A 22,993-nucleotide genomic window follows, 5' to 3' on the forward strand; every position below is an offset into this window, starting at 1 on the left:
GCTCTACAGCTTGACCCTGCAGTACGACCGGTCAGGCTCAAGGCCCGCCAGGTCCCGTTCGCCCTGAAACCCCATATAGATGAGGAATTGGACCGACTCGTGGAGCAAGGAGTGCTGGAGCCGGTGCCTAATGCCCCCTGGGAAACCCCAATCATCACACCCGTCAAGCCTAATGGTTTGGTCTGCATCTGCGCAGACTACAAATGTACCATAAACAAGGCCCTCACGGCCCATGCATACCCAGTGCCAGTGGTCAGCCATGTCCTTGCCACCCTGGCTGGGTCGAAAATTTTTGGCAAGCTGGACTTGGCCCAAGCATATCAACAGCTGCCAGTAGATGAGGCTACAGCAGAGGCACAGACGATTGTGACGCACAGAGGAGCGTTCAGGGTAAAGCAGCTGCAATTCGGGGTCAGCGTGGCACCAGGCATATTCCAGAATCTAATGGACTCTCTCCTTAAAGGGATTCCTGGTGTCACCCCCTTCTTCGATGATGTGTTGATTGCCGGGCCCACACCCGAGGAGTTTGAGGACCGCCTCTGCACCGTTTCCAGACGGCGGGTCTCAAGGTGAAGCGGGAAAAATGTCTACTAGGAGTGCCTCAGGTGGACTTTCTGGGATTTATGGTAGATGCAGAAAGGGTCCACCCAACTGGGGACAAGGTACGGGCCATTTGTGATGCCCCAGCGCCCAAGAACAAGACTGAACTTCAGGCCTTCTTGGGACTATTGAACTTTTACCATTCCTTCCTTCCCCACAAGGCGGCGGTAGCGGAGCCCCTACACAGACTCCTGGACAAGCGGGCTCCTTGGGTGTGGGGCCAGTGCCAGGAGGCTGCATTCCAGGCAGTCAAGGACTTGCTTGTCTCAAACTCGGTCTTGGCACACTTCGACGAGAGACTGCCAGTTGTGCTAGCATGCGACGCCTCACCCTATGGCATTGGCGCTGTCCTGGGACACCAACTCCCGGATGGAAGAGAGGTACCGGTAGCATACTTTTCCCAGACACTCAACGAAACCGAGCGGAACTACTCGCAAATCGACAAGGAGGGTCTGGCAATCGTGAAGGGAGTAAAAAAAATCCATGATTTCTTGTACGGGCGGCCCTTCACCGTGGTGACTGACCACAAGCCGTTGCTTGGCTTGTTTGCCCCCGAAAAGCAGACCCCCCCAAGTGCTGTCTCCTCGCGTCCTCAGGTGGTCAATTTTCCTTGCCAGCTACCAGTATGCACTGATTCACCGCCCTGGAAAGGCGATGGGCCATGCAGACGCCCTCAGCAGGCTACCACTACCGGACCCAGCACCTGCACAAGAGGTTATGAGCCTGGAGCTGCTTCCCGACCGCCCCATTCAGGCACAAGAAGTTGCACACCATTCGAAGAAAGATAGGGTCATCTCCCGGGTCCTGGACTGGGTGTGGGGGGGATGGCCCAGCAGCAGCCCCGGGCCAGAATTCGCCGGCTACACAACCCGCAAACATGAACTGTCAGCCCACAAGGGGTGCCTGTTATGGGGAAGCAGGGTCGTTGTTCCCCAGCCCCTCCGCAAAAGGGTCCTCACAGCCCTACACGAGACACACCCAGGGGTAGTAAGAATGAAGGCCCTTGCCAGGAGTTACGTGTGGTGGCCGGGGATCGACGGAGAGATAGAGGCCTGGATCAAACACTGCCAGGCCTGCCAAGAATCCCGCCCAGATCCCCCAAGGGCCCCAGTCCAGTCATGGGAGTCCGCCCGAGCACCATGGTCACGCCTGCATGTGGACTTCGCTGGCCCCTTTCAGGGGAAAACATTCTTCATAGTGGTGGACTCCTACACCAAATGGCTGGAAGTCGCACTGGTACCGTCCACTTCTACGTCCGCAGCCATCCGGGTACTACGCAGGCTGTTTGCAACCCACGGGCTCCCTGACACTCTCGTCTCAGACAACAGGACTGCATTTACGTCAGGAGAATTTCAAACCTTCACAGTGCAAAACGCCATCCGCCACATCCGTTCGGCGCCATTCCACCCAGCCACCAATGGCCAAGCAGAACGCATGGTGCGGACCACCAAGGACACCCTTCGCCGCATGACGCAAGGGGATTGGGAGTACCGCCTTGCCACATTCCTTCGAGCACAGCACAGCACCCCCAGCTCAACGACTGGCCGGAGTCCCGCTGAACTACTAATGGGTCAGCGCCTTGCAATCAGATTGGACCGCCTTCACCCCGATAGAGCTCAGGATGAGGTAGTGGTGGGGGAAGTCAGGAACCCCCGGACCTTCACAGCCCAGGACCCAGTGTACACAAAGAATTTTGGGGCAGGCCCTGCATGGGTACCCGCCACAGTCACCAGGGTCACTGGCCCCGTGTCGTACGAGGTGCTAACAGATGGGGGGCAATGCTGGCGCCGCCACTGCGACCAGATACGGTGACGATTCCCAAGAGAAAACCAGGAGGAGGAGGACAGGTCAGAGGAGTCCCAAGGGAACAGTGGGGCAGTGAGGCCCATAGAGCAGCAGGAGCAAGCAGGAGAGGCAGAATCAGTAAATACAGAGAGGACCTGTGAGGCCGAAAGGACACCGGAACCAGAACCACGACTGAGTGAGCCGGTTGCGCCAGACCAAACAGCCCCATCACAGCCAGCATCCTTGGAACACGAGCCAGAACCTGAACCCCGGACCAGGGAACACCACAGGCCGCAACGCACACGTAGGCCGCCGGCGTACCTTGAGGACTATGAATGCCACCTCCCGGGCAGGACTGGAACTTAGAGAGGAGGGGTGTTATGTACTGAGTCAATAGGCTCCAAAAGGCAGCAGTCTGATTGGTCCTAGAACAATAGGCTCCAAAAGGCAGCAGTCTGATTGGTCCTAGAACAATGCAGCAGTATGATTGGTTAGCAGGAACCACCCAATCATGCTCCAGATAGAAGTGAATCCACAGCCTGATTGGCTTACAGTAGAATTCCGGAATTAGCCAATCATGTGCAGCCCATTGTGTAAATAATGTATATAAAGCAGATACTCTGAGGGGACATTCATTCATTCCTCCTCACCACTATGAGCTGAATAAAGAGCATGAAATCACTTTGCGGCTCTGAGTATATTTCAGTGTCGCTTCTGGATGCTGCTGCAGACAAAGCAAGCCAGGGTCTGGCTTGTCATGTGCTCCAAACCTAAGCTCATGGTTTGGTTTGGTTTGGTTTGGTTTGGTTTGGTTTGGTTTGGTTTGGTTTGGTTTGGTTTGGTTTGGTTTGGTTTGGTTTGGTTTGGTTTGGTTCGGTTCGGTTCGGTTCGGTTCGGTTCACACAAACCCACAAGCGGTAGCTAATATTTGTCCTTACCTTACTGCTCATTTTTTTTTGGGGGGGGGGGAGGAAACAAAGCATGAGCCTGGGTTCAGAAATCACAAGAAGCCAAACTCTGGCTTGTTTTGGCTGTAGGATGGTATCATCAGAAATTTTCACCACATCACTACATTAGATTATAGTTAGTCCTGTCCCAATGCAAAACTGGTATGGGCCAGATACTGATGGGTCTATCCAACCCTATCTCAGCCTCGTCAGAACCCACATGGGTTAAAACCATAAAACATTAGACTAGTGAGGTACAGTAGTTTTCATTTGAAATGTGTGGAATTATCAAGACACTCAGCAATGGGAAAGAAACAAGTACATTTTCTATATACGCACAAATTCTCAGGCCCAATGCATGTTTTATTACTGTGCAGCTGAGCAACCTCTTCTGTGTGGTCAGAGGTCCAGCTGAAGTACTTCTGTATGCTAGAAGCAATCATGCTGGTTGCTTAGATCTCACCGGATACTTTCCACATCTGCTCCTGTGGAGGCTTTGCACTGACATGGAAATATTTCAGTGGGTGGGAGCCCTACATGGCTGCCACTCATTAAGAGAAGAGAAGAGCCCTGCTGGAGCAGAGCAAAGGCCTGTCTAGTCCAGCATTCTGCTCTCACATTGGCCAATGAAAGCCCACCAGCAAGACCTGAGCACAGGAGTTCTCTCCCACTGTTTCTCTCTGGCAACTGGTACTCAGAGGCATATTTTTTGAATGTTGAGCCTCAGCTGCAGAGGTTTTAACTTCTACATCCTGCCTCAACTAATTATTCTAGAGCAGGATGAAATCCTGCTGTCCAGGAGCAAGTCAGCAATAAAACACCCAGTGTCAGCGAAGTTAACCCAAAGAAACCCAAACTCTGCAGGCCTAGTGATCGCAGCAACTCTTCCCTGTAGATCTTGCCCCAATAAGGCATTTCTGAGGACTAAATGTCCCGCCTTCCCACCACTCTCCCAGACTCCTTCCCCCATCCACCTGAGGTTCCTTCATCTTGTCTCTCTTTCCTCCACCCTCTTTAATCCTCTCCATGGCCATGGAGACCAGGGGAGCTGGTCACAGAAAGAGCGGGGGGACTCCATGGCTTCTTCAGCAGCTTGCCCCCACTCCTCTCCAGCCTCCACTTCGGCTTCTGATTTTAAACCACTCTGCCCCACTAAACCCTGTTGCCTCTTCAGCTTCGGACATCACCTCCTCCCAGTCTGCTCCCTCTGTCGTTCCACCACTAATCCCCTGGCTCTGAGACATCTTTCCCCTAGGGGTTCCCCATCTGCTGCTTTCCACCACGCCTCAGCATCCAGCTAGCCCACGACACCGTCCTATTGAATTCAATGGTGCTTTCTCTCAGGTAAGTGGGTTTAGGATTGCAGCCTAGCACTACCTGGGAGCTTCTTTTGTAGTACCCTCTCTCCAGTGTCCCTGCAAATGGGCTCCCTTCCCTGCCCCCTGCCCCTCTCTTTGTTAGAGGTAATAAAATCACTTACAGCTTTCCAGTTGCAAGGTGCACGTCTGTTTGTCCATAGGGTATTTAGTCAAATCCATACTACAGGCAACTGTTGTAGTTATCCTTTAAAAGCAAAGTACAGATGGTTACCATCCATGCATCATACTGAGCACTGAAAATAGAAACAAATTATCCTACTTATTTGAGCTTTTTTAAAAAGGCAAAACATATGGCTGGGGGGAAAGATCGGCTGATGTTTTTTGTCAAAAGACAGCTAGGGAATAAAGATGTGAAATTATTAACTCCTTTACACCCCACTTCATTCTGAATCTTAGCAAAAATGAGACAGTGGAAAACAAAAATGGTTAAAAACAAATGCAGTGCATGAAGGTAAGAAAACTGCAGTATTGTAAGTTAAAAGGCGTAAGCAGCAGCCAAAAATATATGGAAGAATTATTTAACATCAAAGGTCTGTAGTAATAATAATAATAATAATAATAATAATAATAATAATAATAATAATTAATAAATAAATAAATAAATAAATAAAGCAAGCATGCTGCCTGGGTTACCCCAGGGACTATGGGAAGCTTCACCCAGAATAAAAATGCATTCAGCTCACTTCTGGAGGAAGCCTGATAGATCCTGGGAGGGCATTTCATAATGATGGCTCTACTGCTGAAGACCCTGTCTCTTGGGCCCACCTCACAATGGTTTGAGTGCTGGACTCTGACCTGGGAGACCAGGGTTCAAATCATTGGGTGACCTTGGGCCCGACACTCCTTCTCAGTCTAACCTGCCTCACAGGGTTGCTGTGGGGATTGAATGGGGAGGGGGAGAACCATTTCCACCACCTTGAGCTCCTTGGAAGTGAAAGGTGGTATATAAATGGAATAAATAAAATAAAAACCATGCCAAATTACAGTACAATCACCATCATCTCCCTTTGTCTCAGCACCCTACTGCAGCTTCTCCCAACTTGGTGCTCACCAAAGGTTTTGGATTACAGCCTCAGGAGACCCAGCAAGTGTGGAGAATGCCCGGGAATGATGAGAACTGTAGTTTAAAACATCAGGCGGGCACCAGGTTGGGAAAGGCTGATAAACTATAACTGCTTGTGTTTGCGCACTTGAAACAACAGCATATTTTCCTGTTTATCCCTGGCTTCATTTCCCTTTCTATGTTGCTTTGCTTTTTGTCTATAGTAAATGTATTTTTTAATTAGTTGGATTTACTAGATAGATAGATATTGATTAAGCCCTACACTTGGAATTGCTACTCTTCCCTTTTTAGATCCTGAAAAAGGTTACCCCAATTGTACAGAAACAAATTTTGAAAATGGTTTATAATATTTCAATTCATCTGCTCTGGCCATCAAAGTGAGAAGGATGGCAAGGCAACACAGTCCTCACTATGAACTGCCTTCATGACATTATCAGCTAGTCAGATCTTACTGGCCATGTGACATTGTCAATCATCATCACATTGGCTATGTAATCCCATATTGTTGGCTTCACATATGCAGCATGAAGCAATCCCTGTTTTCTTCCTTTTAAAAAGATGGTGCCAGAGGATTTACTGATGAGGCAGTGAACATCTGAACTTGAAAAGAGGTGAGCAAGGGTTAGGGTTAGGGTGAAAGCCTCTAGGTGAATATTTGGCACAGAACTGATACGCATACAGCTTTCCCATTAATTGTGATGGAGGGGAGAGCAGCTCTGAAAGTATGGAACAAATAAGTTGGATCAGGAATCTATCTGGTCTAGTATAATGTAGCTGGTGAAAGAGGATCCACTTAAAACTGTCACAATTCATTCTAATCAATCTCAGAAGGGCTCTTTGAAAAAGCACTCTTTGGGCAATGAGCATACCTTATGGCATAAAGGACTGTTCCATTGGGATATATTCTTATTAGACGGTTTTCAACTGTGATATCATGAAGAAATGACTTTTTTGAGTCCACTATAAAGGTGTCTGGTACCCAAAGCATCTCCACAAGACGGCCATCTAAGCTTAAGCTCTTGTTACCCTCAAAACAAAGGCGTTCATCAGTCCATCGTTGTCTTAGGAATATGGTAGCTGTGTAATCCTGGGAAGAGAGCACAGTTTAAAACAGCTAACTAAATACATTATAACACACATACCCCTTTTGTTTGATCTGCTATATGTATGGAAACAACTATTCTTAACTCATAGCAGTTTCAAAAGGGATAGGTTCTCAAAGGCAACTCGCTACATGCCTTTTGTGAGTGAAATGCTGTTCTCGCACAGCACTGGATTCAAGCTTAGCTGTATGAATTAAAATGGCCATGTTGCCCCAAAGTGTTTTGGTGAGGTGTTTTGTTTTTTTAAATGATGATATTGGTTCCTTATTCTGAAAGTCTAGCAAAGATGCTGGAAGCAAAAGGAGAACGAAAGAGTTTCCTGTTATACTTAGTGCAATATGAAGTAAGAAAAAAAAATACTACTATACCATATTTATTTCCGATATTGTGTCAATGCTTGCTATATCCATACTCATTCCTACAGAGACAGGGCCATCTGAAATAGATGCACAAACATAGCATAAAATTAATATTCACTCTATAGTAAGAAGTTGTGGTCTTTGTTTTAGTACTGAGAGTTCATCACTATGCTGTGGCAGATTACATGAGACTGGAGCTAAAAGCAGGACTTCCAAGGTCAGTTTTCCTGAGGGAGAAATATCAGTCTCACAGGAATTTCTGCAGACCAGAGGTGGTCTCAGAGCAAACATGTGAAGACAATTGAGCACATTTTGGAGTTGTTTAGCCAGCTTTAGCAGTTTTACTGGGTAGGGCTTCCTGGATAGGAAACAGTGCAGAAATCCCTGTATCACAGAAATACAGTGCAATGTATCCATTTGGAAATAAGAATGCACATCAAAAATTGGGCATTAAGGCCAAATGTATTTTTTAAAAAAAATACTGATGTTAATTTAGCAAAGATGTTTAATACTAAAATCATATAATGACTTGGGGGGAAGGGGGTCTGTTTGATTCAATCCAGCAAGAATTAATTTAATCCTATTCATTAATTTCAGTGTGGGTCTACTCTGTGTGAAACACTCGGCATATGCATCCTTCCATGCTTGTGAAATCTTCAGCAACCCTGCTGTTATTTAAGTAATTCAAAGAAATGCTGCACACTTTTCTGCAGTTTTGGGAATGATATAAAATTGACGAAACTGCAATGAGGGTTCCCTTCCCTCGGTGACTTGCATCCTTCTGCTTCATCCAGATGTCCATTGATGGTGCAATTGCTTCTGGGTTTGGCACGTGAACAACATGCAAATGTGTCTGAGGAGTTATTCTTCAGAGTTTAGTCTTATTACAGAAAAGGTCTTTTCAAAGTTAGTCCCAGCAATTCACCTTAAGATACTGTTTGAAAATTTCCAATATTTAAAGGAAAAGAAAACAGTTGCTGCATTTAGTGAAGCTAAATGGACTTTGCATCTCAATAGATAAGATTTCCAGGTAACTAGTCATGCAAGTCAATTGCAGCAAAAACAAGAGAGGCCTCATTTGAATGTAATGATAAACTGCAGTTTATCACTATGGCAATGAGCTCAGGCAAACTTTGGGTTCCCCTTCCTTCTTCCTTCAGCATGGCCACTAGGAGGACACCGAAAACTTCCTTTCTTTTTTACAAATAATAATTTGCCCTTTTGTCCAGATATGGACAAACTTTGGTTAGCTTTAAGTTGTTTTAATGAAACAATCCAACTTCAAACCTTGGTTTATTCCAGTAAACCATAGCTAAGATCAGTGGCATATGGTGAATGTTTTCGTAGGGGAACAATTAGGGCCAGAGATGCCAGCTTGCAAGGGGGTGTGAACATCACACCTCCTCCTCTAAGCTGGCCAGAAGCTTCCTGGGCTTTGGGAAGGAAGCACCAGGGGGACTAGCCTAGTCCCACTAGTCCACTGATCTCACACCACTGACTAAGATCAACCACAGTTTAGGGTGAAAAGTTCCAATCTCTTTCTTGGAGAGAAGGAAGGGGGAGGCATGAATAGCAGAGACTTACCTGGGCTCATTCTCATACCAATAAACCACATTTAGCATTATGTCCAGTCGTAACCAGAGAGTCTTGTTGCACCTTAAATACATAATCATCTTCTTCACCAAACCTTTATTAGGCATTACAAATATAGGCTATCATAAAACATCCATATATAAAAATTTAAAATATATACAGATAAACAGCCATGTAAAAATATGTAACGACGAGGATTTTCATTGGAATTTCTTCCTGCTAAATAGTGCCATTCACCACTCTAAGAGATACTATTGATAAAAACTCAGCCCCCCTTGCAGTTACTTCCGGGTTAATGTCATACAGATAGAATCTGATATTTTCATTGTGCCGTGATGTTAGACTACCCAAAAAAGGAGATAGCTTGCGTAGCTGGTTGTACAATGGACAGTAGAAAAGAATACCGGTATGTTCTACTGTGTCTGGCACATTCACAGAACATCCACAATGTCTATCGTTTCTGGGAATGCTTAAATATCTGTCCTTGACAGAAGCTGAGGGGGAAACGTTCAGTTGGGCTAACAGAAAGGCCCTGTGTTGGACTGCAATTATTAATTTTGAAATATAAGTGACCCTGTTATCTGGTGTATTTAAACCATAGAACCTGGGGGAGCAAATTTTATTTACAGCTGGCTTGATGTTTTGTTTTTCAGTGTCCCTTAATCGGATTTGAATATTGCAATAAATTTATTGCTCACTTGAATTATGCAAGAGTTCTAAGTCAATACTGATAGATCTGATTTTGCTATGTAAGAGCTGAAACCATTTGGAATTATAAGAATCCTTAAGTAAGTCAGAGAGCAAACTCAAAGGTTGGCAATGGAAATGGCAACGCAACCACAGTATTTTATAGTGCTAGCCTACACCCAATATTCCAACGTGTATAATAATAATAATAATAATAATAATAATAATAATAATTTATTATTTGTACCCCGCCCATCTGGCTGGGTTTCCCCAGCCACTCTGGGCGGCTTCCAACAGAGATGAAAAATACACCAAAATGTCACATATTAAAAACTTCCCTGAACAGGGCTGCCTTCAGATGTCTTCTGAATGTCAGGTAGTTGTTTATCGCTTTGACATCTGATGGGAGGGCATTCCACAGGGCGGGCGCCACTACCAAGAAGGCCCTCTGCCTGGTTCCCTGTAACTTGGCCTCTCGCAGTGAGGGAACTGCCAGAAGGCCCTCGGAGCTGGACCTCAGTGTCCGGGCAGAACGATGGGGGAGGAGGCGCTCCTTCAGATATACTGGACCGAGGCCATTTAGGGCTTTAAAGGTCAGCACCAACACTTTGAATTGTGCTCGGAAACGTACTGGGAGCCAATGTAGGTCTTTCAAGACCGGTGTTATATGGTCTCGGCGGCCGCTCCCAGTCACCAGTCTAGCTGCCGCATTCTGGATTAGTAGTCCAAGCGGGAGATAACCAGAGCATGTACCACTCTGGCGAGACAGTCTGCAGGCAGATAGGGTCTCAGCCTACGTACCAGATGGAGCTGGTAAACAGCTGCCCTGGATACAGATTTGACCTGTGCCTCCATGGATAGCTGTGAGTCCAAAATGACTCCCAGGCTGCGCACCTGGTCCTTCAGGGGCACAGTTACCCCATTCAGGACCAGGGAATCCTCCACACCTGCCCGCCTCCTGTCCCCCAAAAACAGTACTTCTGTCTTGTCAGGATTCAACCTCAATCTGTTAGCCGCCATCCATCCTCCAACCGCCTCCAGACACTCACACAGGACCTTCACCGCCTTCACTGGTTCTGATTTAAAAGAGAGGTAGAGCTGGGTATCATCTGCATACTGATGAACACCGAGCCCAAACCTCCTGATGATCTCTCCCAGTGGCTGCATGTAAATGTTGAAAAGCATGGGGGAGAGGACAGAACCCTGGGGCACCCCACAAGTGAGAGCCCAGGGTCTGAACACTCATCCCCCCCCACCACTTTCTGAACACGGCCCAGGAGGAAGGAGCGGAACCACTGTATGACAGTGCCCCCAGCTCCCAGCCCCTCAAGACGGTCCAGAAGGATGTCATGGTCGATGGTATCAAACGCCGCTGAGAGATCCAGCAGAACTAGGAAACAGCTCTCACCTTTGTCCCTAGCCCGCCGGAGATCATCAACCAGTGCGACCAAGGCAGTTTCAGTCCCATGATGAGGCCTGAATCCCGACTGGAAGGGATCCTAGTTCTGCACACATTGCCCCTTACTTGATTGGACTTGGGAGCCTCAGAATACATCTCAAGAAACTTGACTGTATCTTATCTAAATCACTATTATATGCTTGTATCCATATTGGGATCCCAAAAAGTATCTGGGATGACAATTTAGATTGAAAAATTTGAATAGCAGCTGGTATAAATTGGTTACCTATCTGAAAATAAAAGCTAGCTACCAACCTGAGTGCCACAACCAGAAAGTCTTGTGGCACCTTAAATGCATAACGGTTGTAAGTCTTCAAGACTCTTTGTTGTTTCTGATTGATAAAATGATTTAATGTGTTGTAATAAAATAACCAGATAACATACATGAGATTTATTCCTCTAATGGTAAACTGGTAAGATTTGACCAAATTGTAAAAAAGATTGATCCCAAGATCCTTGAGCTTACCTACTGCATCATTAAGTGAAGGTTTTGAAATTATTCTTGCCTCTCTCCAGTAGATGGCAATAGAAAACTATTCCCTTTTTCCAGCTTTGGAAGGCCAGAGGGCTAAACCAATAAAGGTTAAATATCTTACGATAGATGTGAATGCTTTATTTTGTAATGAATACTGGATTAATATGTATAAACTGGAAATTATTACTTTTATTCAATCTAATGAATAAAACAGTTTTGCAATGAAATATCATTTGATGAGAGACAAGGATGCATAGAATGCATTGAAGCTCAACTAGAAATTTAACATATTTTACTAGGCAAGAACCAGAAGTAACCACACTAAGGTTACTTCCAATGCAAAGTGAAGATTATGTTTAAATGCCCCAGAATTCTGTTTTATGCCATTACACATCATCAACTTCTTCAAATAGCTCAATAAAATATTAGGCAATTGTGGTAGGATGTTTAGAACTGAGCATTCAAATAGAGTCACCTGCTTCTGCAACCCACACTTTTAATTTCTTGTTTTAAAAACTGAAGGTGAAGAGCCAACAGTTTCACATCCAAAGTTCCCACGAAACCAGAGATTCTGCTGTAGATTCTGCTTTGGCAGCAAAGCCAGCCATATCTTGAAATTCAGTATACCCTGAGATGCAACCTGTTCAGACTGTGGTGCGTTTTGTTGTTCCATATTTCATTCTCTGTGTTCAAAGCATCTGTCTCCCAGGGCAACAGGGGGGAGGAAAATCAGCACTGAAACATCTGGCTCTACTTTAGTCTAACTCATTTCACAATTATTTAAAAGGAGGGGTTTAATGTGGAGCCCAGTGCATCCCTCAGATCTGCAGTAGTTGTAAATGATGTTCAGCAACCCACTTTAAACATACCATTCTAAATTATTAACTGGGTAAATAGTATAAAACTGTATTACTCCCCAGCATCTAATATACCTATATGAAATTTGATCATTATTTACAATTATGCATAATGCATAATTTGGAGCATATAGCAAGGATTTTGTTGTTGTTTGAAGCTGCTGCTGCACAGCTGAAGAAGCAAACTGGATACTTTCTCCTCAGTCTTTTTATAGTTTAAATACACACAGAGAAGTGGGTTCTTTTTCAGCAAACAGGGGAAAAAACAACCTCTGGTTCTTCAGCATTTCCAACTATTATTTTTACTAGGCACTCTGGTACCACTTGAAAGTGCACAAGGAGCCAGAGGTGTCCCCTAGAGATCTAAATTATGAAACATGTCACTGTTATGACAGGGCTGTAGAGGTCATAAGTTAACACCAAAACAGTCTATATAGTACGGACGATAGCAGACAACACATTTCCCTTCTAGCACATGACTGGATTCCTTCTGATATCTGGATCTTCTTAGTTAGCGAATGTGTTCTTTGCACCACAGGCTCCTCAGTTCCTTCTGCACTTTGCTTTTGGGCCATTATAAATAAGAATCTTGACTATACAGGCCGGTCTGTCACTTCTGTTAGATATGGCAGATCATAGTTCGGTATCACAGGGACAGAGCTAACCCTTCAGGTTCCTTCTAAACCCTGCAGCTCGGGAGATAGAACAACCTTTTAAAATGACATGATGCTGCCAAAGATACATGACTGAAAAGGCTTTAATTGTGGTTTCATTTCTCATTTTTCAGTTGTTCTCTAACTCTCAGGAGAGCCTATTCCCATCAAAACTTTTTTTCCTACTTACTGTCAAAAAATGGTCGCAGATACTTGTTATATCCTTTCATTATTTTCTGTATGGTTGGAGGAAGAATTTCACCCTTTTCTTCAGCCGGAGAAACTTGTGTTAATCTAACCAGGAAAAAGAACAGGGAGTTTATTCTCAGGCTATTGTCACAGACGAAACGCTGTGCCAAATTTCTAACACAGAAGTTGTGTTGCTTTTCCATCTCATAATGTCTACATGTAGCAAGAGCATTTCCCAAAATGCCAGACTTGATAAAGCTTTAGTCCCCCAAGGAGCAGAATCTGCCGGTTTTATATCTGGCCCAAATTTGGTACAACTGCCCTGATAGCTGAATGAATTTCTAAAGTGTTCAGTGTTTGCTTACCGTTTCTGCAACATACATAATAGTAGGTAGGCTTTTTCCCATCCGATAAAATGAAGTTTATTTTTATATACCATGAAATCTGCTTAGTCAAATTTACCCAAGGGATAAAATACATCGGAAAATATTTTTGCATGCCACAGCTGTTCTCTGCACCCCAACCTGGTGTCCTCCAGATGTTTTGCTCTACAGTTCTCATTAGCCCCAGCCAGCATGGTCACTGGCCAGCAATGATTAGAGAGTTGTATGCCAAAATGTCAGAAGAGCACCAAGCTGATCTACAGTTTCCATTTCCAGAACAACAATGAATTTTGTTCTGGTACAGACAAGTTACTATAGTGATCAGGTATGAGCTGTGGCAAAACTAGGCCTCATACACTCCTGAGTTCAGAGTTGCCCAAACTTGGGTCTCCAGCTATTTTTGGAGTACAGTTCCCATCATCCCTGACCACTGATCTTGCTAGCTAGGGGTGATGGCAGACCCAAGCCTGGGAAACCCTGCCTTAGTGTATAATAGGAAGAGAATGAAAGATTCTACTTGCACTTAGAACCAGTAGCTATATTACGTTCAAATCCAGATCTCTACTGTTTGTTCTGACTATATTTAGTTAAAGCAAATTATATCCAAAAGTTATCTCTAAGAGCCCTGATGTTTATTTCAATTACATAGTATCCATGCGTATATTTGGGGAAAATACCCATATGCATGTGAACCTGTATGTATACTGATGATTATCACATATATATCGAAATCTAAATTATGATACAGGAAGTGCAAATATACCTCTGTATCCTCTTTGCACTGAACTTAGGCAGGTCAGTGGATCCAATTGGTTCTCATGCAATAAAGATATCACCTTTGCAACCTGGTGCACAAATAATATGAAACTTCATCCCATAATCCCATAATCCACTTGATCTGCTGGTCTATCTATTGAGTGCGCCCCCTGAAAAACCCACCCTCACAGTTGCCTGTGCAGGGATGATGTTCCCTATCACAACATACAAATCAGATGCAATTATTGTTGACAGGTATCTGAGGATAAAAATTCAAATGTGATAAAATCCTGCAGAGTTTATGAAAGCAGATGGCTGGGGAGCAATACCTTGAAACACAATCCTGCTCTGGAACCATTTCATTCACTCGCAAAGAAACTAAACATGCGTGCACCATGCCCTGCCATGGAATGCATGACTGAACAGATTTGATTGTTTCCAAATTAGGTAGTAAAATTCTTTAGGCAGGAACCACTTTTCTTTGCATGTTTCTATAGTGACTAGCATAGTATATTCAAGCAAAGGCACACTTAGCTGAAGTCAAAGAGAACAGGAAATCTGCAATCATTAACATTAGATGCGTAGAGTTTAGTTATAAAGGACAGGAACAGAATGATACCAAAGGCAACCAGTGTGGATCAGTTGCCAAGACTGAAAGTCCTCATCTCCCCATAGCCATCTATATCCTCTTCTCTTCAGGGCTTCCCCCAAGCAATCAGAGACTGTGCCAGCATGAAGCCTGCCACTGCTCTGCCCATTTCAGTCATCTTCTGGAGATGGGGGGAGGGCAGCTTGTTGCAGCAGGAAGAGGAGACACCTGTGACTCTTCACCAGCCTAACTCATCTCTGTCTCTTGGCCTCTCTCCTCTCCAGCCTCTGATTCTGGACTCCCCTCTGCCACAGACTCTCCCAGTTCACTAAGCCCTGTTACTTCTTCAGCTTCTGACACCTCCTCTTCTACGTCTTCTCCCTCTGACCACACATCATTGTCCCACCACCACTCCCTGGGCTCTGAGTCTTTCCCCCTGGGGTTTCCCTAGCTGGTTCTCCCCACCACTCTTCTGTGTCCAACCAGTCCATGACAGCAGCAGTGATGCAATGCAACCCCACCTTCACTGCTCCACCAAACACTACTGGGTATAATAAGAGCCCCACTGAACCAGACCAAAGCTTCACCTAGTCTGTTTCCCACAGTGGACAACCAGATGTCTATGGGAATCCCACAAATGGGACGTGACAATTAACAGCTTTCTCCGTAGTCCCTCCCTAACAACTGGTTGTTGTTGTTGTTTAGTCGTGTCTGACTCTTCGTGACCCCATGGACCAGAGCACGCCAGGCACTCCTGTCTTCCACTGCCTCCCGCAGTTTGGTCAAACTCATTTTAGTAGCATCGAGAACACTGTCCAACCATCTCATCCTGCCGTCCCCTTCTCCTTGTGCCCTCCATCTTTCCCAACAACTAGTAAAGGTAAAGGGACCCCTGACCATTAGGTCCAGTCGTGGCCGACTCTGGGGTTGCGGTGCTCATCTCGCTTTATTGGCCGAGGGACAGCTTCCAGGTCATGTGGCCAGCTTGACTAAGCTGCTTCTGGCGAACCAAAGCAGCGTATAGCCACCATGACTAATAACTAGCATTGGCATAGTCCATGATGGGTAGACACAAAAACTACTGTCCCTCTGTTAATGGAGACATCAGCTGTGCAAGAAAAGGAACCACTTATTAGTTTGACTAGTGAAAATACAGTAGACGCTTGGGTTGTGAATGTGATCCATGCAGGATGCATGTTCGCAACCCACAGTGGCATGTCTGCGCATGCGCAGGTTGAGATTTAGCGCTTCTGCGCATGCAAGGCCGCCGAAACGCAGAAGTAACCTGTTCTGGTACTTCCAGGTTTCGGCGGGTCCATAACCCGAAAAAACGCAACCTGAAGCATCTGTAACCTGAGGTCTGATTGTAATGGGATTTCCTGACCACCTTTCCCTCCCTATTCTATTAGTGAATAATACAGTTGTAAGGTGAAAACCTTGGGAAGCACCTCCCCTCTCTCTCTTGGAAAGCCCCAAGGGAGGATCCTGACATGACTTCTCTTCCTCTGCTTCCCATCCTCCGCATCTGCCTGTAGTGGGTGAAAATGAGGATCTTGATGGGAGGGACAGGTGGGTGATGGGGGTCAAAGGAGGACCAAGAGAATCTGAGGTGGCAGGCCTGATCAAAGAAGCTGTAGAGGTGGGCAGCTCCTTGCAAGCTCTCCGCCTCCCAAGTTTCGTTGTCTTGAAATGCCCCAATAACCTTTTGCTCCCACCCCAAATGATTCTGCATGCACAGAGGAAGAATGCAACAAGCGCCGTCTCTTACCTGCATAATATCATTAGGGAAAGGGCTTTGAAACCCCAGCTCAAGGTGTACATCATTGGAGCTGGCTCCAAAAAAAGATATTTTTCTTTCCTAAAAGCAAATGAAGCAAAAGCCTTACTCGCAGAGCACTGTGAAGAACACAGAGAGTCTTAACAGGTTACATGAGGTTACCAAGAGTGACTTTAAAAAAGGAAAGGAAAAAAGGATCACTGGGGAAATTGCAGATAGTAACATTACTTAATCCTGACAGAGTTCATGGGGATTAGCTTAATCCAATTTTGCAGGTTTGTGTTTTACACTTCGGGTCCTAAACGGAAGCAATTCCCTTTTATTTAAGTTGAACTTTAAAGCAGGGGTGGGAAACAGCTGGAATGTGGGCCACATGTGGCCCTCACCACCTGAAATGCATTATCTCCTCCTTGCTCTCTCCCCTCACTGCAATTAGGCTTGAAAATTTTTTTCTACTGGAGTCACAGCTTTCCCTCTCTAGTAGGTTTCTCTTTCTTTGTTTCTTTCTCTCTCTCTCTCTCTCTCTCTCTCTCTCTCTCTCTCTTTCTCCACCAATAGTAGTGAGAATGGCTGCTGTTTTGACAAAGGCCCAGGGGCTGGATCCGGCCCAATCACCTTCTAAATCCGGCCCGTGGACAGTCCGGGAATCAGCGTATTTTTACATGAGTAGAATGTGTGCATTTATTTAAACTGCATCTCTGGGTTATTTGTGGGGCAAATGAATTTGTTCTTTTTTTTTCAAAATATAGTCTGGTCCCCCACAGGGTCTGAGGGACAGTGGACCAGCCCCCTGCTGAAAAAGTTTGCTGACCCCTGGACTCTAACCGCCCTGACACTCCTGCAGTTGGGAGACTCAAGGCTGATTCTGTGTTGTCCCTTAATGAAATCTCCTCAGGGCAACTTAAAAAAAACACACCCAAAAACCTGAAACACCATCTTTTCAGATGATAAGCAAGAAAATATAACACAGAATAGTTCAATAGCACCTGGAGTGTCACAGATTCCCTTCCCTGATCTAGTCCAACATCCCTCACTTGGTTAGTTAGGCAACAGACCTCTCATTTGTCCACAATGTCTGTTTTGCAGGTATATGTTGTCTCTGTACGTGAAGCTTTAATTTCCCTATCCTAGATAATGCCTTCCAATAGATCTATGCTTCATAAATTTGTCTAATTCCCTTTTGGAGCCACAGAAGCTGCTTGACCAACAGCTAAAGCTCTACCTCAATAGCTTCTTTCTTTAAATAAAAAAATAATAAAAATACTAGTGTGACCTTGATTAACTTGCAGTCCTCCAGATAAGGACTTGATTTTACTGACAATTGCCTTTTTCATTGGAAGACCAACAATTTCACCCTCAGGTGTAAGAAGTCCCTGTTCTAGTAACTTTTACATTTTTTCCTTATTAGCTAGCTGAAGAACATTGTCTATTTGACAAGGAGCTAATCCTATGCATTTTTAGTCAGAAGTAAGCTGTGTTCAGTTTAATGGGGCTTATTCTGAAGAAAACATGCATGGAATAGCAAATTTAGTTCTTCACAAACTCTTCCCAAGGGAGGGGGCAGATATGGGGACCAGTGGAAACACAATACGAAGCAATTATTTACCTTCTCTCCCTAATCCTTCATCAATACTCCTTGAACACCTTTGTTGCCTAACAGTCACCACTTCCCTTAATAAACTAGAGTTCCCAGGATTCTCTGGGGGAAGTTCACTTTAAATGTATGATGTGTGTGCATCCCTAGTCCAACTGATCAGCTGCCATAATTTTCTGTGTGCTTGCTGGCAACCTAGGCCCTGTCCCCACTCTGAGCTATGAAATAATTACCCTGAGGGAGGAGTTGTCCTGGTGTTCTCCAGCTCCTGTCAGCTTTCTACAAGTTTATTTTATTCAGAACAATTTATAAATGCTTCATCATTGGGTGGGGGGGCATTCACACACACACACACACACACACACACAATTCCCCAGAAAAGCACAGCATGTTATGATGTGTGGTCACTTCCTGAGACCATTTAATTTTTTTTAAAAAAAAAATTAAATTACCTCATGGACATGGTGAAGTTCATATCCGCTCCAAGCAACCCAAAGTGTTAAAAGGGAAAGGGAAAGCACCAGAATATCAGAGCAAGATTTTTCAAGGAAGTAACAGCTTTTGTGAATAGTGTTGTTGAATAGAGATGAACAAAACAGCCTACTTCCATCCCATTTCAGCTTCTCTTTCATGCAAAAACAGGTCCATGCCGTCTTATTTTCACGTAGGTTTAATTTTTGATTCTGATTCTAAAAATCCACAGTTCTCCAAAAAACAAGAAAAAAGCAAGTGATTATGAGGCATTTGGAGCGCTGCCTCCATTTCCTCTACACAGAGGCAGTTTTAGGGTACCATGACCGGTTTGGCTGCCCTAGGCCCCGGATCCACAGAGGGCACCACAACAATGTTGTAGAGTGGAGTGCAAGAGGTGGAGGGCACCAAATTTAAGCATCACACAAGGTGCTGCTGAAATTTGAGAGCCCAAAGTCTGCCACAGCTCTACACCAGGCTTGGGAAATCTGTAGCCCTGATGGACTGGGGGCCCATCAGCCCCGAGTAGCATAGCTAATGTTAGGATGTTGGGAGCAACATCTTGATCGGGGTGAGGCATCTCCAGCCTGTGTGCCAGTCTTGGTCTGCTAGGGGGTGCAGTTTGGCCCATGAGGCCAATTACCAGCAAACCACACCCTCCTGCCTATCACCCAGCATCACTCAGTGGCATCAGCTTATGGGCAGGGGGAGGAGTTCCATTCAGTCAGTTTAGCAGAATTACAGACCCCTATCTGAATTATCTAGAGGGACGCGGGTGGCGCTATGAGTTAAACCACAGAGCCTAGGACTTGCCGATCAGAAGGTCGGCAGTTCAAATCCCCGTGACGGGGTGAGCTCCCGTTGCTCGGTCCCTGCTTCTGCCCAACCGAGCAGTTCGAAAGCACGTTAAAGTGCAAGTAGATAAATAGGTACTGCTCTGGCAGGAAGGTAAACGGCATTTCCGTGCGCTGTTGTGGTTCGCCAGAAGCAGCTTAGTCATGCTGGCCACATGACCCGGAAGTTGTACGCCGGTTCCCTCGGCCAATAAAGGGAGATGAGCGCCACAACCCCAGAGTCGATTACGACTGGACCTAATGGTCAGGGGTCCCTTTACCTTTACCTGAATTATCTACTTACCAGTCAATTAAGATCATAGATAGGGCTTGGAGTGTCTAGCACGGGGTAGCCAACATGGAGCAGTCTAGATGCAGTGGACTACAACTCCTATCAGCCCCAGCCAGCATAGCTAATAGCCAGGGGAGATGGGAGTTGTAGTCCAATAACCTCTGGAGGGCGGCGGCATGTGGGTTATTTCTGCTGTAGCAAAACTAAGAGCATTTATTTGAAGAGATAAACCCAGGAGGCTAATGCTACGGGACTTCCAGGTCCAGCTGCCGGATTCACTCTTTGAAGATAACCAATTGATGAGAGCAAGCCAGGGGTCATGTCCGCTTTCAGTTATTAGCTGTAGTTTTCCTGCCTTCATTTGGCTGACAAGTTTGCTCCTGGCATGCCACTCAGCCAACTTCTAATTTCCAACAGCATTTGAGATCTTGCCTATCAAAAGCACAGCACAGGAAGACAGCTGAGACATAAATGGGGGGGGGGGAGAAGACGGAGCAGTTCTGTTTAGATGGAGGCCCAGCTTGTATAATTGTTATGTCCAGAGAGCGCTTGCCATCCTTAAGCATCTCCTCTGGGATAGAATGGTATCCCTTGTGACCTGCGCGCTTGACCACAAGGATCTAGGCTAGAGCTTGCTGAATGTCTGATGAATTCAAAATACTGGATGGTCCTTTAGAAAGGAATGTCTGTCCTCGGCAACAGTTACTGTGCTATTTCCAGAGAACAAAAATATTCATGCTTCCCTCTGAAGAAATATGAAGTTATTGGACTTAAATTGATGCTTCTGCCTGCAGTTCAGCATAGCATAGAATGGAAGTGTGTGTGTGTGTGTGTGTGTGTGTGTGTGTGTGTGTAAGTAACATGGATGGCACAAGGCTTTTTGAATTCTGAGTTAAGGATGGAACCCACATAGAGAAGGAACCATCAAACCTTTGTTACAGGTGTAAATAACAGCAATCTAAACTACAGGAAGCAACAGCAATTTATGCTGGGCTAAATTATGTAATTTATCCCTATTCCAAACTCTGTTCAGGAGTGGGGCTAGCCTGGCAGAGGGAAAACAAGGCTTTGCAATAGAATCTGACTTACACTGCCATTTTGGTCATTGTAACTTCCCTTGGGTTGCTAGGTCACAAGCTATCGCTGAATGGAGTTTGGAATAGAGGTAGGTTCCCCCTGTCCCATCCTGGTGTCACCACTCCTCTGGAACACCAACTTTTGGGGACTTATGCTGGCCTTGGCTCAGCCACCTTTGCCTCAGCTGCCTGAGCCCTGGCTTAGCTGGGATGGAGGACTTGCGCCAACAGAGCCCCATCTCCACTGGAGATCCACTTATTCAAAACTCTGGTCAGTGTGAGGGTTCGTGGGATTTGATTATTTGCTAAGCCTTCAAAAGCTAGCATATATTACTAGAGCACCAGGCACTATGTTTTACTACTACTTGTAATATTACTATTACAAGACAGACCTGGACCCTGCAATCATCACCTGAGGCCCTCCTTCATGTGCCTCCTCCAGGAGAGATCCAGAGGGTGGCAACAGAAGAATGGGCATTTTCTGTGGTGACTCCTCATTTGCAGAATGCTCTCCCCCAGTAAGGCTCACCTGGCACCTTCATTACATATCGTCGGCACCTGGGAAAAAACATTCCTCTTCTCCCAGTCCTCTAGCTAATTAAATAATCTATGGCTTTTTAAACTGGGGTGAGGGGTATTGTTTTTGTTTGTTACTATGTTACATATTTTTGTGCTTTTATACTGTAAACCACCCTGTGATCCTTGGATGAAGGGTGGTATAGCAATAAATAAATGAATAAAATAAAGGGTTTTTGTATTTTTTTCCCATCAGGTTTTAAGCACACTCCAGCGCTCTCTTGTATGCAACATTACATAGAAGCTGGGTCCTAGAGAGATAATAATCCTATGACATTTCAGAAAACCATCCAAACAATACAAAGCAAATCATGCATTTTTTGGTCCAGCCAGGGAAAGCAGAGACTGGTGGAATCCATTGTGGTCTATTTATTAGGGATGCATCTCTATCACTGTCCATCAGTTGCAATTCTTAACATGGTTTTCCTCCTATTTCCTTGATAATGCATGCCTTCTCAGAAGCAAGTCCAATAGAGGTCAATGGAGCTTACTCCTAGGTACTGTATTTTTCACTCCATAAGACGCACCTGACCATAGGACACACCTAGTTTTTAGAGGAGGAAAGCAAGGAAAAAAATATTCTGAACGAAACAGTGTATGTATGATTTTTGTGGTTCATGCTGTGGCCACAGACATGTGATTTGATGGTGAGTTTGGGGTAGCCCAATGCAAAAATCCCGAGAATCCATGTGGATCTGTGCTTTGTAACCACGTTTTTGTGCCATTGCGGCCCCACGCAACAGTGGGTGTGTGATGTTTTTGGTGCAGGCTGTAGCCATGGACATGCTATGTGATCTGATGGTGAATTTGGGGTGACCCAATGTAAAAATTCTGAGGATCCATGGGCTTTTACCTCCCCTCTCCCAGGCAGCCTCCTTTATCACTAGTGTCCCTTATCTCCCTCCCCGATTGCTTACCGATCAGCTGCTTCCTTTCAGCACTCCCTTCTCTCGTTTGCATTAGTGTCTTTTCCTTAGCTGTAGCAGTTTTTTGCTCCTCCTTTTCTTCTAATTTATCTCCTTATTGTTTTAGTCTTCCTGTCTCCTCTCCTTGCAAGTTCGTTCTTTACCTCCCCCCCTCCCAGGCAGCCTTCTTTATTGCTAGAGTCCCTTATCTTGTTCCCGAACACTTGCTGATCAGTGGCTTTGTTTCAACACCCACTTCCCTCTTTCAAAAAAAAAGAGCATGATCTGCTTTTCGCCCCTGGGCAATTCAGCTCCAGGGACCACGCATTTGCTCCATAAGACGCACAGAAATTTCCCCTTACTTTTTAGGGAGAAAAAAGTGTGTCTTATGGAGTGAAAAATACAGTATTTGGGTGTGGGGTGCCTTAATTTTGCAGTCAGTGGGCCATCTTTTTTTTTCATTTTTTGCAATGAAGACTATTTCCCATAAGCATCCAGTCTGCCACTGTGAAAACAGGATGCTGGCTTAACCCAGCAAGAAGGAGCGAAGTGGGTGTGAATTGCTTGTCTACTGTAAACCATGGTTTGTGGT

The 22,993-nt window shown here is 45.2% G+C and overlaps 1 protein-coding gene across 1 annotated transcript in view; it reads right to left on the reverse strand.

The window, feature by feature from the left end:
• The window catches only part of LOC310845674 (gamma-aminobutyric acid receptor subunit pi-like), a 52,951-nt gene that overhangs the window by 23,386 nt on the left and 6,572 nt on the right, over window positions 1-22,993 (reverse strand). The window contains exons 2-6 of the mRNA XM_083741099.1: window positions 16,646-16,730; window positions 13,151-13,254; window positions 7,246-7,313; window positions 6,644-6,861; window positions 4,813-4,895 (exon numbers count right to left, since the gene is read on the reverse strand). Of these exons, the coding sequence (XP_083597225.1) occupies window positions 4,813-4,895; window positions 6,644-6,861; window positions 7,246-7,313; window positions 13,151-13,254; window positions 16,646-16,701 (529 nt within the window). The 5' untranslated portion in view covers window positions 16,702-16,730. The remainder of the gene's footprint in view (window positions 1-4,812; window positions 4,896-6,643; window positions 6,862-7,245; window positions 7,314-13,150; window positions 13,255-16,645; window positions 16,731-22,993) is intronic.

This window comes from Podarcis gaigeae (genome assembly GCF_964106915.1).
Source record: "Podarcis gaigeae genome assembly, chromosome: 5".
In the NCBI taxonomy this organism is placed as follows: Eukaryota; Metazoa; Chordata; class Lepidosauria; order Squamata; family Lacertidae; genus Podarcis; species Podarcis gaigeae.